At 38.7% G+C, this 16,508-nt stretch overlaps 2 protein-coding genes across 65 annotated transcripts in view; one reads left to right on the top strand and one right to left on the bottom strand.

Moving 5' to 3' along the window:
• Window positions 1-8,195, bottom strand: part of DNAJB4 (DnaJ heat shock protein family (Hsp40) member B4) — a 47,975-nt gene extending 39,780 nt beyond the window's left edge. For 7 of the 26 annotated variants that reach the window (XM_081491810.1, XM_081491797.1, XM_081491789.1 and 4 more), the window contains exon 1: window positions 7,786-7,880. The gene's annotated coding sequence lies outside the window, so the exon portion shown is untranslated. Of the gene's footprint in view, window positions 1-1,816; window positions 2,031-2,131; window positions 2,333-7,367; window positions 7,881-8,085 lie in introns of those variants that run through there. The other 19 variants (XM_081491815.1, XM_081491808.1, XM_081491793.1 and 16 more) reach the window with 8 other exon arrangements.
• A 73-nt stretch (window positions 8,196-8,268) lies between these two features.
• The window catches only part of FUBP1 (far upstream element binding protein 1), a 34,283-nt gene continuing 26,043 nt past the window's right edge, over window positions 8,269-16,508 (top strand). For 23 of the 39 annotated variants that reach the window (XR_014054101.1, XR_014054099.1, XR_014054107.1 and 20 more), the window contains exons 1-2: window positions 8,269-8,493; window positions 14,729-14,819. Coding sequence is in view for 26 of the 39 variants with exons in the window: in XM_081491729.1 (XP_081347855.1) it covers window positions 8,374-8,493; window positions 14,729-14,819 (211 nt within the window). In the remaining 13 variants the exon portion in view is untranslated. Of the gene's footprint in view, window positions 8,494-14,728; window positions 14,820-15,647; window positions 15,711-16,508 lie in introns of those variants that run through there. The other 16 variants (XR_014054100.1, XR_014054098.1, XR_014054102.1 and 13 more) reach the window with 2 other exon arrangements.

Here is a 16,508-nt window from a genome sequence, read left to right on the forward strand (position 1 = left end):
GTCGGACACGACTGAGCGACTTCACTTTCACTTTTCCCTTTCATGCACTGGAGAAGGAAATGGCAACCCACTCCAGTGTTCTTGCCTGGAGAATCCCAGGGACAGTGGAGCCTGGTGGGCTGCCATCTATGGGGGTTGCACAGAGTCGGACACGACTAAAGCGACTTAGCAGCAGCAGCAGCAGCAACAACCAGAGGGCAAATTGCAAGGCATTAAAAATAAGCAAGAGTCCGATGGAGCATGTAGACTTTATATTTCAGTGGTTCTCTAGTGTGGGCTGCACTTTAACAATCAACATTTTTAGTTTTTACAGATACAGATAGAGACCAGTTAAATCAGAGTCTCTGGGAGTGGTAGTTGGGGCTCAGCCCTAACATTTAAGAAATATCTCCTGTAATCAATTGCAGACAACCACTGAATTAAGGACAAGATCATTGGAATTGGTCCTGAAGAGTCTTACAGTCTAGTTAGTGATGTGTACTACAAATACATAAACCCCTTGAACAATGTATTTGAAAAATAACACAGCATCATCAAATATACAGGTATATATATATATACACACACACACCATAAAGCACTATGTACTTTAGTAAGGCATATTGCTAATCCACCAGTGCAATCAGCAATACAGAAAAACAAGCTTCTATAACATACAACACATAGATTCTTTAAATTCTGTAAGTAATCTATTTTAAAAAAATCCAAGTAAGAAATGCCAACTTGTGACTCATACCCTAGAAATTACAGAGAGATACGTTTCATTACTTGACTTTTTAATAGATTCTTCTTTTTTTTCCAAGTCAGGCTGCCTAAGTTCAAATCTCAGCCCTAACATTTATTAACATGTGACCTTGGGCAAGTTAGTTAACTCATCTGTACCCCAGTAAAATGGAGATATTAATACCACCTACCTCATAAAGCCACTGTACGGATAAATAAATTAAACTTATGTAAAGCATTTAGAGGTGGCTTCCCAGGTAGCTCAGCAGTGAAGAATCTGCCTGCAATGCAGGAGACGCAGCAGACACGGGTTTGATCCCTAGATTGGGAAGATCCCCTGGAGGAGGATGGTGACCCACTCCAGTATTCTTGCCTGGAGAATCCCGTGGAATGAGGAGCCTGGTGGGCTACTGTCCATAGGGTCACAAAGAGTGGGGCATGACTGAAGTGACTGACCATGCACTCATGCAAAGCACTTAGAAGAGTGCCCAGTATATAGCACTTTAGAGTGTGCTATGCAGTAAAGACACAGGAAAAGACACAGCCCTTACTATCATGAACCTTACAATCTAGTGAAATTCTAAGTTAATAATAAATGATATTACACTATTATTACCATGACATGGTACATGAGAACAAATAGGAATCCTTAAATTTTAGAGTTTTATACAGGTTTTTGGAAAAATGGAAAAATTCCAACAGACAACAGTGAAATAAAAGAGGTGAGGAAGTGTTCCTGACTAAGAGAAAGGTATGGGTAAAGGCCCAGGGGCTCTGCAGTTAAGAATAAGTGGGAATGACAAGGATGGCAAAAGGCTGGATTTATGGCAAATTAATGGTCATCAGCAAAATCCTAGAGGATCTGTCAATCTGCTAACAGCCTTTCAATCAGGACACACTATTAAATCTGACATCCAAATCAGAGAAGAAATTTCTAATAACTGAGGGTAAGATGATACTTCTGAAAGAGAAAACTAAAATCACTGTGTAAAAACATATGACTTTTTAAAAAAATTTTTTTACTTTTCAAAAACAGATTAAACTGCTCTCTCTTTTTAGTATGCTGGTAAAAGGAAGAAGTTACGTGACTTACCAAAGGGCACATGGGTTGGACTTGAATCTAGATCCTCCAGGACCAAGTCCAGAGTTCTTTTCACTACATGAAGCTGCCTCCAGTTTCAGACACTGGTCAAACTGTAGTTCTCCTCAAAGTTCCCAAGTTACCTTTGTGTTAACAACTTTGTCCTTTAAAATAAAAGTATTTCTTGCTTCCATTCACACCTTAGTCTGACACAGTATCCTACAAACTCAATCAGAAAGGATACAAAAGTCATTAAGACCAATAATCAAACACCCTAAAACAACATTAACCATCAAATACCTTAAAATAACACTGTGGACCACTTACTTCAGTTTGAATCAGCCACTTTCTTCCTCATATCTAACCTGGATCTGTCGTGACTGTGCACTGAGAAAGTACAGGCCTGGTTCAAATGACACAGAGAGTACAGGATGAAGTTATCAGACCCTTTTGGCTAAGAGTTGTTCGGATGTAGGTGATGGATAATAAAAGTGAGGCAAGAAGTCTACAATTTTGCCACTCAGACACCTATCCAAAAAGCCATAAAGGACTGTTTTTCTTCAGGAGCTATGAAAGTCTGTTAATATTTCACACAGATTTAACAAATTCAACAGTTCAACAAATTCAAATTCGACAAGACTTTTATAAGTTTAAAAACACTGAATTTGTTTCATTCTAAGCACGAAATATGAAATACTAATTTCCATGTTGACAGTGACTATAAAATATAATTCAGCTGAACAATTAGCCAATCTCTTAAAGCACAATAAACCAGTTTTAGATTATTAGCTATTATACACCCATTTTTAAGATGATTTACATTAGGCAAAGGGAAATGAATTTACTAACGAAAAGTCTGATTTCATCAGTTATAATGGAATTATCTAGAGTAACAAGCAAAGTACAAACGGGTTTGAAGACTGAGTGGATTCAGAACTAATTCACATATAACCAAATCAAAAGTCATTGGTTACAGTTTTTCACAATTCAGTTGCTATTTCAGGATCCTGGCTTTTACAGAAACTAAGATTTGAACATAGATGTTTAATCCAAAAATTGTATAGAAGTGGCATACCATGGATTATCCTAATTATGAAATGTGCTGATGTGTGCTCAGTAGCTTAAGGTCACCCAGGTAGTTAGTGATGAATTTGAGATTTAAACTCAGGTGTGCATGCTAAATCAGTTCAGTAGTGTCTGACTCTTTGCAACCTCATGGACTCTAGGCTGCCAGGCTCCTCTGTCCATGGGATTTTCCAGGCAAGTACACTGGAATGGGTTGACATTTCCTACTCCAGGGGATCTTCCCGACTAAGGGATAGAACCCACGTCTCCTGTGTCCTCTGTACTGGCAGGCGGATTCTTTACCACTGTGCCACCTGGGAAGCCCCAATTATGAAATACCAGAAGACAAATTCTACATTTAATAATGCCAATTTCCATTTGATAGTATTTCCTGGTTTCTGAAGAGCTCACAGAGATACCTCATTTGAGGATACCAACACAGCTTATGATCCTTATGTAGATGAGAAATCTGAGACACAGAGGCTAAGTTCTCTTGACCAAGATCACAGAGTCAACTAAAATGTGGAAGTGGATTTTTTTCAATATTCATTCATTCAACAAATATGTAAGCCTACATATTAGGGACTAGCCAATGGTAGAGACAGACAAGGTCCTTGCTATCCAGGAGTTAACATTCTAATAGAAGAGAGACAATAGACAAGTTAACACATACAACATAATACGATTTTCAATCAATCCTATAAAGAGAACATGGTAATTGGGGAGCAACTGCAAAATGGCACAACCAGAGGTCAGAGGTGGTCTAAGATGACATCTGAACTGAGACCCAAATGACGAGGACAATTCATTCATGTGAAGGTCCATAAGAACATCTGAATCAAGTAAAGGAAAATGCAAGTATAAAACCCTAGAGGCAGGAATGATCTTGGACAGCCAGGTGGCTCAAGTGGAATAAGGAACAGGAGTGTTTAGATAGTAGCCTGATTATAGGAGCCCATAGGCCATTCCAGGAGATAGGATTTAAAGTGCAGTAGGAAAGACATAGGTGAGACTATTTGATTGATATTTTAAATAAAGCTTTTAAGCTCCTATATGAAGAAACAATTATAATACAGTCCGGTAGAGGCAACTTTGAGCTTCAAAAGTACTGTTAATGGTCTGTTTCTTGGAGACTCTTCCTGGAAAGTGGATGCATGGGTGCTTGTTACTTTTGAGAACTTACATAATTATATACTTCGATGTACAAAATTTCATAATTTTTAAAAGTAAATTGAAGAGATGCAAGAGGAGAAGCAGAAAATCTAGAATGCTACTATAACAGCCCAGGACTGTAGTGATGGTTACTCAGGAGCAGTGGAGGTGAAAAGTAGTGGCATGCAGAATATACCTCTGGAGGATGGTAAATACGTCTTCTTGATGGAAAATCAGGGGTAGCTATTAAGGCTGACCAGCGGTCCTCACTGTGGAGTGATTTTGCCTCCCAGGGGACAGCTACAATATCTAGAGACATTTTTGGTTGTCATAATTAGTATGTGGGGGTATGTGCTTCTGGCGTCCATGCGTAGAGGCCAAGGATGCCGCTAAACATGCTACAATGCACAGTAGTGCTACAAAGCAAAGCATCTGGTCATAAAGTGTCAACAGTGCTGAGGCTGAGAAATCCTGATCTTGACTGATTTCAAATGGTTCCCGTCCTAGAATATCCATACTTACAGGAGACTTTACCAAAAAAAAAAACAACCCAGAAACAGAGGCCTTTACTTATTTTTAATATTTCAGTTCAGTTCAGTTCAGTCGCTCATTCGTATCCAACTCTTTGTGACCCCATGGACTGCAGCATACAAGGCCTCCCTGTCCATCACCAACTCCCAGAGTTTACCCAAACTCATATCCATTGAGTCAGTCCCTCAATCTTTCCCAGCATCAGGATCTTTTCAAATGAGTCAGCTCTTTGCATCAGGTGGCCAAAGTATTGGAGTTTCAACTTCAACATCAGTCCTTCCAATGAACCTCAGGACTGATCTCCTTTAGGATGGACTGGTTGGATCTCCTTGCAGTCCAAGGGACTCTCAAGTCTTCTCCAACACCACAGTTCAAAAAGATCAATTCTTCAGCACTCAGCTTTCTTTCTAGTCCAACTCTCACATTCATACATAACTACTGGAAAAACCACAGCCTTGACTAGACGGACCTTTGTTGGCAAAGTAATGTCTCTGCTTTTTAATATGCTGTCTAGGTTGGTCATAGCTTTTCTTCCAAGGAGCAAGCATCTTTTAATTTCATGGCTGCAGCCACCATCTGCAGTGATTTTGGAGCCCAAAAATATAAAGTCTGACACTGTTTCCCCATCTATTTGCCATGAAGTGATGGGACCAGATGCCACGATTTTAGTTTTCTGAACGTTGAGCTTTAAGCCAACTTTTTCTCTCTTCTCTTTCACTTTCATCAAGAGGCTCTTTAGTTCTTCTTTACTTTCTGCCATAAGGGTGGTGTCATCTGCATATCTGAGGTTATTGATATTTCTCCCAATCTTGATTCCAGCTTGTGTTTCATCCAGCCCAACGTTTCTCATGATGTACTCTGCATAGAAGTTAAATAAGCAGGGTGACAACATACAACCTTGCTGCTGCTGCTGCTGCTGCGTCGCTTCAGCCGTGTCCGACTCTGTGCGACCCCAAAGACGGCAGCCTACCAGGCTCCCCCGCCCCTGGGATTCTCCAGGAAAAAACACTGGAGTGGGTTGCCATTTCCTTCTCCAATGCATGAAAGTGAAAAGTGAAAGTGAAGTCGCTCAGTCGTGTCCGACTCTTAGCGACCCCATGGACTGCAGCCTACCAGGCTCCTCCATCCATGGGATTTTCCAGGCAAGAGTACTGGAGTGGGCTGCCACTGCCTTCTCCAATATAGCCTTGACGTACTCCTTTTTCTATTTGGAACCAGTCTGTTGTTCCATGTCCAGTTCTAACTGTTGCTTCCTGACATACAGATTTCTCTTCCTGCATACAGACTTCTCAAGAGGCAGATCAGGTGGTCTGGTATTCCCATCTCTTTCAGAATTTTCCACAGTTTGTTGTGATCCACATACTCAAAGGCTTTGGCATAGTCAAAGCAGAAATAGATGTTTTAATATTTAGAGATAACTAAAATTGTGGTATACATACAGTCTATCTCTTTGGAGGTAAATTATAGCACTCTGTGACTATGTCAATAAGGACTAACTGGTGTACGTCTAATTAACAAAGTATTAAAAAATCAATTACTAATAAAAATGCCATTTATTGGGCAGACTTTCTCAAAGAACAACTGAAGAAAGTCTACTTGGCAATACAACCCAACACTATTTTTAGATTTTCTTTTTACCAGTTACGCTTATATCTGTAGTCCAACACGTGCACTGCTTTTCCAAACACAAATTTCCCCTATATTGAAATAGATGGCCATGCTGCACACTGTAAAAGATAATCAGAGCTGTAAGATGGCAGGAAAAGCTAGTAACAGGAAAATGATGGCCCACATGTATCTGCATGCATGCAACTGTTATGACTTATTTTGGACCTTGAGCAAGTGGACATAGTAATTTCAGCTGTAACGAAGACTGCAGCACATATTTCTCTCAATTACTGTAAGACTAGCAATGGAAAAAGTACGAGACTTAAAACACAACATTCAAAATATGAAGATCATGGCATCTGGTCCCATCATTTCATGGCAAATAGATGGGGAAAGGATGAAAACAGTGAGACTTTATTTTCTTGGGTTCCAAAATCACTGCAGATGGTGACTGCAGCCATGAAATTAAAAGACACTTACTCCTTGGAAGGAAAGCCACGACAAACCCAGACAACATATTAAAAAGCAGAGACATCATTTTGCCCATAAAGGTCCGTATAGTCAAAGTTATGGTTTTTCCAGTAGCCATGCACGAATGTGAGAGCCGGACATTAAAAAAGAACTGATGCCTTCAGAACTGTGGTGCTGGAGAAGACTAGAGAATCCCTTGGACAGGAAAGAGATCAAACCAGTCAATCCTAAAGGATATGAATCCTGAATATTCATTGGAAGGACTGATGCTCAAGCTCCAATACTTTGGCCACCTGCTGCGAAGAGCTGACTCATTGGAAAAGACCCTGATGCCAGGAAAGACTGTAGGCAGGAGAAGGGGATGACAAAGGATGAGATGGTTGGATGGCATCACTGACTCAATGGACATGAGTTTGAGCAAACCCCTTAAGATGGTGACCCACAGGGAAGCCTAGCATGCTGCAGGCCATGGGGTCGCAAAGAGTCAGGCATAACTGAGAGACTGAACAAAAACTCGAAACATAGATTCACTAAACATAAAATACCAAAGTTGGTAAAGTTCATATTACCTCACTGTTACCTAAGCAGAAAAATGGGGGCAGGGAAGGAAATACAATCACTGTAATAGACTCCTAAAGCATTGTAATGCGTCTGAAACTATTACGAATGAGTCTATACTACTACTACTACTACTGCAGTAAATTATGTGTGACGATATGCTCCAAAAGGAAATTACCTGGTTAACTGAAGATAACAGAAAATACAAAACAATAACAACCTAGTCCCCAGATGACAATAAATTACATTTGAGTTCTCACAGGTTTGGGACACTATTTCTAATAAGTCATGAAACCACAAAGATTTTTTGTCAAGAAATGGATGCTGTTCATAACTATAAGGACCTAAATAAAACTGGCCATGGTTACATACGATATTAGGTTACTAAGTCCGGCGAAAACTACATTTTAGGAACAATCACATTTCTAAAAACTAAAGAAATGAGCAATCATATCGTCACAGCCTCATCCAAATATTTACACAAAACCTTTGTGAAATCAACTCTAGAACTAAGGCTTCCAGCCTGAATTCATCCCCGCTTGTGATAAAACTCCAAATTGGCAATCTAGAAGTAAAATACAGGGACACTTTACTACCCTGAAAATCAGGCCGCGTTCCCGCTAGGCCGGGCGGACGTTTTCGGCAGCATCACCTCGCGGCGGCAGGGGCGCGCTCTCTCCCAGGCGCACTCCCGGCCGCAGCGCTCTCGAGACACTGTTGCGCCGCCGTTGCGCCTGTCGACGTCACCTGCTCGCCCAAGGATACAACAGAATGACCCTCGGCGGAAAATCCCCCCACTCTACTCCCTGAGGCGGCGGACGATAAGAAACTACTCCCTCCCTCCAGGCTTCCGAAAATTAAAGCGAACCACAGTCGCTCCGCGAGTCTTCACCCACCACGCCAGTGGTGCCAAAGAGGCGGTGCCAAAATAAACCCAATTCTCGCGAAATATAAAGACAATTCTCGCGATGTCTCCTCGCCAGTCTTTTTCTGGCCTCACCCCCACAAGCCAGCGCGTTGCCACAAAACATCGCGAGATTTTCTTCTCTCAGTCTCCGCCCCTTTACGGCACGATGGTCGCACAAGAATGCGATACAGGCTTGACGGCCGCCATTTTCTTTCTTTCTTAGCAGTTGGCTGAGAGGTCACTGGGAAGAATCGGTAGCGGCCACTGTAGTGTAGGCATGGCGGACTATTCAACAGTGCCTCCACCCTCCTCTGGCTCAGCCGGTGGCGGAGGCGGCGGCGGCGGAGGTGGAGGAGTTAACGATGCTTTCAAAGATGCACTGCAGAGAGCCCGGCAGGTAAGTCTGAACCGCGCGGCGGGATCCCGACAGCTCACGGTAATTGGCCGCTGGCTGAGTAGGCCGCTACTTTTTCGCGCGTTAGGAAGAGGAAAGAAGTGCCCTTCCGGCCTTTGAAATGTGAGAAGACTCACGTTTCTCCACGTTGGTAATACTGATTAGAAGCTGGAATTCGGGTTTTGTGTTCTTAGTGTGTGAGCCACTTTGAACCCCAATGCATGCGAAGATGGCTTTAGGTTATTCTCCTGCTTCTGCGGTACTCGCGCTTTTTTCTCCAGGGAGTTAGCATTTCCTTTCCTTTGAGTGAACATCCATCCACCTCCATGGGATAAAGCGCGCGTAGTTTTACACAATAGTATGGAAGCTTCTAGTAATGAGTTTGGGAAAGGACTAGGGTCCGTCCGTAGGAGCCATAGAAAGGGAAGGGACCCGTCATTAAAGCAGTCTTAAGAGCTTCCAGACCATTCGAACTCTCCCGCAGTTGATCTTTCGGTATCATTCACTTTCACACATTCAAGGAAGAGAATTAACGGAGCACTAGTACCCCGGGGTGGAATCCCTCCTCAGGGCGAGATTTACGCGTGTTCTATGGCTTCTTCACTCTTCTCAAAATGGCTTCAGGTCCTTCATAGCCGAAGTTTCAATTTGAATCTGCCTCTCAGTTCAGAGTCGTAAACTGACCAGGACTCTTTGTATTACGTAGGTGCGTACATTTGCCCTGAAGGCACCTCTTTCCCAAACGGGAGCTGTTTAAAAAAAAAAGTAGTAGTAACGTTGTGCTCTAGGATTTAATTTGAACTTTACCTTTATTAGGCAGTCCCTTCATGTAATTTTCAAATGTATGATGTTGGTATGAACTTGTGTCTAAAGCAAAAGTAAGAATCATTGTGACACGATGCGTATTAGATGCTAAACATTTTTGGAGTACAGTGTTAAGCTAATGGTAATCAGAAATCAATTTTGTGGTATGTGATAACATTAGAAGTTCACTTCGTTAACTTTTTAACCCCTAGTTGGATTAAAGGATCATTTGACTCAAAATCCATAAAATCTGTAGTGATGTAGCATATCGCTCATATTTTTATAATGTGAACACATTATAAATAAAAATGTACCTGTACTTCTTTATCATAAATTTTCCAAGTAGTCAGCAGGGGGATACCATTAACACTAATTATTCGATTTGTTTACCTAATTTTTATTTACTACTTCTGAACATGTTTAAAATAGTTGACTGAAACGTTAATATAATGACAGCAACCCTGTTAGAGGGGTTTTTAGAGGAGACTCACCGGAATTAATTTATTCAAGCAGCATATTGAATCAACTTGTTCCATACACTGTACGTCGATACTGGAGACTTTTTTATATGTGTTAATTGGATTTTTTGCTTTCTAAGAAGCCATGATATAGTCAAGGAACCAAATGCAAAAGAGTAGTAGTATCTAATTAATGCTTTCAAAACGTAGACAAGATTTAGGCACTGTTAATTCGCCCATTTGTTCTGTAAACATTTTATAGAGTTCTGCTGTGAATCAGGTACTGTACACATCACAAGGGAGTGGGGTACCCTACTGCCAAACGACTGATATTTTAAGCAAGGCATTAAAGAATGAGAGTTTGACCAGTGGATAAAGAAGCAGCATGCGCAAAGGTATGGGGGTTTGGGGGAAGATGAGAGCCTGAGAGTGAAGTCATTGGAGGATATGGTTGGTTGGGGAAGGAGGGTGGAAAATGAGGTGAGAAAAAGTGCAGGTGGATACAGGTTCTGAAGACAATTTTCTTACCAAGTTAGAATGCTTTTTTAATATAGAAATTGTCCTCAAACTAAGAATTTCTTGTCCTGCAATAGAGTTTACAAGTGTCTTTGCTGTGATTTGATTATTTCTACAGAATTGATCTTAAATCTGATATTCTCAAGTTTAGCATTTGAGTTGAATTGCCCCTTCTGATTGTATTTGAGAATGCTTCCATATATATTGGTTGTATCTGCTTGTCTGATTATTCAAGTGGAGTATAGGGAAAGGTGTTTGGGCTGTAGGAACAAGTTAGGTTAATATTTGAACTACTTTTTTCCTTATTTATATTAAATGGATTCTGAATTATATTTTCAAAATCTCCATCTAACCTTAAGTTTCTTTTCTTTGTCCAGAGTATTATGCTATGTTCTTTGGAAGGAAGAGGTATAAGAACAGCTTATTGCCTTCAAAGAGCTACATACTGGTGGGAAATCTATTGGCATTTCAGCTGAACAGTTCTTTGTTATGCAGAAAAGCAGAACAAATGATTAGGGTCCTTGGACCCTATCTAGTTAAAGCTAGTAGCGTTTACTCCAGCTGATTGTTGCCATCTGGCAGTGGAACCCAGTCTTTTTTCCAGAGAATTCTAATAGCTTTTTTTTTTAATGTGAAATTTTCAGATTTTATAATATTCTGTGAGCTAAATCTAACACAGGGGCACCAAATTGCTTCTCTAGGGTTTCCAACGGTATAGTTTAGAAATTATATTTGGGTATTTCAAGCTTTATCTGTAGAGGATGATATTGAAATTCTTTGACTAGATATTTAGTGATCACACTCACACTGATAACAGATTCTGTCCCTGAAACTTCGGAAAAGTAATATATATCTACTTTTTTCCCTTTAAAGTTATATGAAGATAGAAGTAAATCTGAGACTGAGTAGTAGATCACAGGTTAAGCAAGATTATCAACCCTCAACACTTCCCCTCTAAACAACTATTAAATTAGTCATTAGGTAAATCTCTTCCTTGATAATTGTGAAAGTAATTCAGACTATTATGTTTGAATAAAAAGAAAAATTTATAAAATAGAACTCTTGACTTTTTACTTACCATTATTCTCTTCAGTGTAAACTAGCATTTGAGAGTTTTGTTTTGGAGGCTTTTTTTAGTAACATATTTTGAGACAGGATAGCAAAGCTTGATTATGATAATAAAGACTATGACTATAGAGAGGGGACAATATTAATAAAGTGGTGGCCTAGTAATATTTCTAGCCTCCTCACATTTCTGGTACATGGAAACAATCCATTAGGACCTTTCCCATAGTAGTTACTCAGTATTTACTAAAATGAATCAACATATCTTGAATGAATTAGTGATGAAATTTTGTTTTGAAGATAATTGCATTCTTTCAAAATGTATGTCTTTGGACAGTACAAATAAAAAGCTGTTAAAATTTTTGAACCAGAGGTTTGAAGTCTTGTGAACTCTGGATTATTGTTGAATTCTAGTTGCTGATTTGTTCATTGTAACTGGCAATTTGTATGCTACATACTAGGGCTCTGTGCTAAGCATATGTGTATTAATTCATTTAATTCACACAATTATCCTACAAGGTAAGTGGAGAAACTATTTATCTCTTTTGTACACAGAAGATGAATGAGGCACAAAATGCTTAAGGAAATTTGGCAAGGACACAAAGCAGTAAAACCAGAATTACCACTGACCCCAAATCACGGTTGGACCCCAAAGCCTAAGGAAGCATGTAGACTGAAACTTAGGAGATAGTCATTTTGGGCATTTAGGTAATTACTTCTGAAAGTCAGCCTTTTGTGTGTTGTTGTTTGTGGTTTTATTGTTTTAATCTTAAAAATCAGGTGGTATGACTGAATCTCTTAAATTTTCTTTCAACTGCAGAATTCTTGAATTCTAGGAATAATCAATGAAGAACGGTGAAAAATGCTAAAACAATGAAAATACAAAAAATATTTACCCTTTTGAGAAGTAAGGAGAGTCCAAATAGAACACTCGTATATTTATTGTAAATTAAAATCAAAGAAGTTGCCTACACTTAGTTCTACTGGTTTCATAAGAATTTTATATAGCTAGAGGTTGAATTTTAAGGATTACTATTTCTCTTAAATTAATCCTGTGAAGTAACCTAGCAAATGTATATTTAACTGATCAAATAGTAGTATTTTTACTAAAAGCTCTTCACTGATGTTTTTAGTGAAGGGGGCTTCCCAGTTGACACTAGTGATAAAGAACCCGCCTGCCAATGGGTCAGGAAGATCCCCTGGAGAAGGAAATGGCATCCCACTTCAGTATTCTTGCCTGTGAAATCCCATGGACAGAGGAGCCTGGAGGGCTGTAGTCCATGGGGTTGCAAAGAGTTGAACAGGACTGAAGCGACTTCACACACACAATGTTTTTGTATTGGTTTGGAATTTTTGAGATGGTGTTAACTGGTTCTTCTGAGTGAACTTAATGATCAGTTTTCGTTTGGATATTTTTAGAAGTAGTCAATAAATAGGAAGGTATCCAATTAAGTATCCTTTTTCTATGCAGAAGTTCCTTGGAGTTCAAGGAGTGCTGCTTTGCAAACTCAGGGTATTTATAAAAGCTAATTGCGGAAGGTATTGCCAGCCTAAACTATTTCCTTCATTTATATTGTTGTTTCTCAGACCTGAAATACTTTCCTTATAAAGCAGTGCCCAGCAGTTAGGTTCCTTTGCAACAATTCAGATGCTGATTGCTTTAAAACTGAGGTGGAAAAGCAATTTTCAGGTGTGATGAGGAAAACTTTCAGAAAAGAAATACTAATTAGATCAAATATACAGATAAGCTTTTGAGAAAGTGAAAGATGATTAAGGTACGTTAGAGTGACCAAAGCTAAAGCATCAAGAAATATATAATTATATATAACTCTTTTATCAAGCATTTTTATGTTTGATCCTAATATGCTTTGTAGTGGGTGTTTGCATTTGCAGATGAGAAAAAGGGAAATCTGGGAACCCTAGGAAATAGATTTGATATATGGGAGCAGATAATATAAGTATCAGGACTTATGTGATACATATTGAATTCAAGTTGTTAAATATACTTATCCTTCACAGTTTTCTAGTTATAATGAAGCTTGAGGCACTTGGTTTAGTTCCACATCAAGATCTCTGTTTGGAAGAATTCCAGTCATCAAAAGTTTCATTTTCTCTTTAACTTTTATCATGGAAAATTTCAAACATACTCAAGATTCAAAGAATTGCATCAGTGCATCACCCATCTTTGGTGGAGCTCTGTAGAAATTGGAACCTCACCACTGACTTACTATGCCTCTTGAGATGTTTTTCAGTTGTAAAATTATCATCTTATGAACACTGTATCTCGTAGAATTGTTGTGGTGATTCAGTGACAAAATGAGTATAAAACATTTATTACAGTGTAGAGTTTGGTCGGAGAAGGCAATGGCAACCCACTCCATTACTCTTGCCTGGAAAATCGTATGGATGGAGGAACCTGGTAGGCTGCAGTTCATGGGGTCGCTAAGAGTCGGACACGACTGAGCGACTTCACTTTCACTTTTTACTTTCATGCGTTGGAGAAGGAAATGGCAACCCACTCCAGTGTTCTTGCCTGGAGAATCCCAGGGACGGGGGAGCCTGGTGGGCTGCTGTCTATGGGATCACACAGAGTTGGACACAGCTGAAGCAACTTAGCAGCAGCAGAGTTTGGTCTGTTGGCACTCAGCAATTTTAGTTCCATTTCCTTTTTCATAGAAAAATGCCATAAATATCCCCTGGTTTTGCCTCACTTGTGAGGCTGGTATTCCTTACATGACGTTTGCCATAGAACGTGGTTCTATAATAGACTTAGATGTACAACTTCCCAGGTTTCCCCCACACCTCCACATTTCCTTAGAAGAAGATTGTCCAGAAGAAGTATTATGCCAAGTTACATATTTTGTTTTAACTCAACATATCTAAAATATTGCCATTTTAATGTATTCAGTATACAAATTTGGGGGATGCTTTACATTCTTTGTATTGTTCACTACTTAGTGTGTCTTTTACACTTGAAGTACATCTCAGTTTGGACTAGACACATCAAGTGCTCACTAACCAGATGTGACTAGCATTTTACACCTTGTTAGACAGCATAGCCTTAGCATCTCATAAGCTGTTCACAGCTGTTCTCTGTGCCACCACATGGTCATGGAGAAGACAGAATTAGGAGTCAGACTTTCCTCCAAGTTCTTTAGTCAGTCGTCTAAAGATTCCTAATTGATTACTTCTTTGTTTTTGTAGAGATATAGCAGAAACTTTCAGATGATGATTATTTAACTGTATGAAGTTATTAATGATAGTAATAAATTGAATTATTTTGTCTATCAAGTTAGTTTTCTTATATGATATTTAGCATATGTGAGGAAATATAGTACTGAATAGTTATAAGCTATGATGCTATCCTTAATGATAATGTGTTCTTGTTTTTTAAGATTGCAGCAAAAATTGGAGGTGATGCTGGTACATCACTGAATTCAAATGACTATGGTTATGGGGGACAAAAAAGACCTTTGGAAGACGGAGGTAAGTTATAGCCATAAATATTTTAAATTGTTTTACAGAGTTTAGTTGAAGTGATTTTCATTGTTTTTCAAGTGTTCTTTTTTTGAAACATCGCTTTTATCATAAGGTTCCTAAAATTGTAAGGGTTATATTGGCCTCAGAAGGAAAGGGAGTAAAAAGGGACCTAAACAAGGTAGGTAAAATTTGAGTTAACCAGCCAGTTTTGTCTTAATAGAAAACATCATTTTCCCTCTTTTAGGATTGTGCCAGATTGATAGTTTGCACAGACAACTTGTTAATATACTGAAGTAAGAGTCTAGGAAACATTTCACTGGTTTTTCTCATCATACATGAATTAATCTGAGATGCTATATTCTCATTACTTTGTTATTTTCGATTTCACTTTAAAGGTTGAAGTTGCTATATAGTTTGCTACTTTCGTGTGTTGCAGGTTATACCATTGTTACCTTTTTGTTTGCTTTAGTACCTTGTTTTGTGTTTCAGGTTTAACTCTAAATGTGGCTTATAACAGTAGATATACAGTGCTTTGTATTTTTAAAAAAAAACATAATTGTTGAAGCGTCTGAACTTAGAAGTCTGCACGTATTTTTTATTTTAGATTTGATGTATGAATTTTGATACATTTTCTTTTTGCCCTTTTATTCTTTTTTAAAGGAGGATTCTGAATGAGCTTATAGAATGTATTTGTAGCTTTTGATCAGGAGTACTTGGTTTCCTTTTATTTAAGTGTCTTTCACATTTATAGTGAGGTTTTAATATACAAAAAAAAAATGAGCTAATGATGCTTCAGATGTTGTATGTAATGTATTCTTTTTATTTTATGTGTAGATGGCTCTTGGACAAGTCCGAGCAGTACAACACACTGGGAGGGAATGCCCTCTCCTTTTAAAGGCAGGAATTTTTATTTATTACCTGTGTTCAGTATGTAAACGTGAAATAAACCAGTGGATTCTTAAATGGACACAAATATTTCTTGGATTATGTGTCTGAATTTTTGCTGCACAACATTCTGATGTTTAATCATTTAAGTTTGAAGGGGGGAGGAGAATGTAGTACTTTGAGCTGTAGGTTGCCTATTCTAAGGTATGCATTGTATTCATGTGTGTAAAGGATGTAGATAAAGATGAAGTCATGTAGTTGTTGAGTTTCTGCTGAAGTTTATGCTGTTTATGCTGTGAAATGTTTGGTTAGGAACAGTAGAACAGTTTAGTGTGAGATTGCCTTGTAATGTGATTTTTTTTTTTACTTATTTTGCATAGCTTTGTGTTCATTGTCAGGTACACTCAGCTTTTGATATGTCAAAATTTCACATTTTGATAGGTTCTTTTCCTTCCAATCTTCAGTTCCTACAGTGGGAAGCATCATTAGACTTTAGCATGTGATGTTTTGCTAACTAATGGACTAAATACTTTCTTGTATCATTCTAAAGTGATTGACATACGTTAAGGTCAGTGATTTGATTGAGCAAAAAAGAATTTTCTTTTAATGTCTGTGCATCTTTTAAACATGAAGAGCATGAAAGAAGTGCAGTTTTCTTTGTTTCGATTTCTAAGTGTTTGGGCTGAGTTTTGGTGGTTTGGTTCAAATGATAAACCATACCCTCAGCTATTTCAATAAATGTTTATATTGGTGTTCTTGATTGGGTATGGGGGAGCTGAGTCTTACATTATTGGCAAAAAATTAAAAGAC

Source organism: Giraffa tippelskirchi, chromosome 5 (genome assembly GCF_054371585.1).
Source record: "Giraffa tippelskirchi isolate mGirTip1 chromosome 5, T2T-mGirTip1v1.2.pri, whole genome shotgun sequence".
NCBI classification, from domain to species: Eukaryota; Metazoa; Chordata; class Mammalia; order Artiodactyla; family Giraffidae; genus Giraffa; species Giraffa tippelskirchi.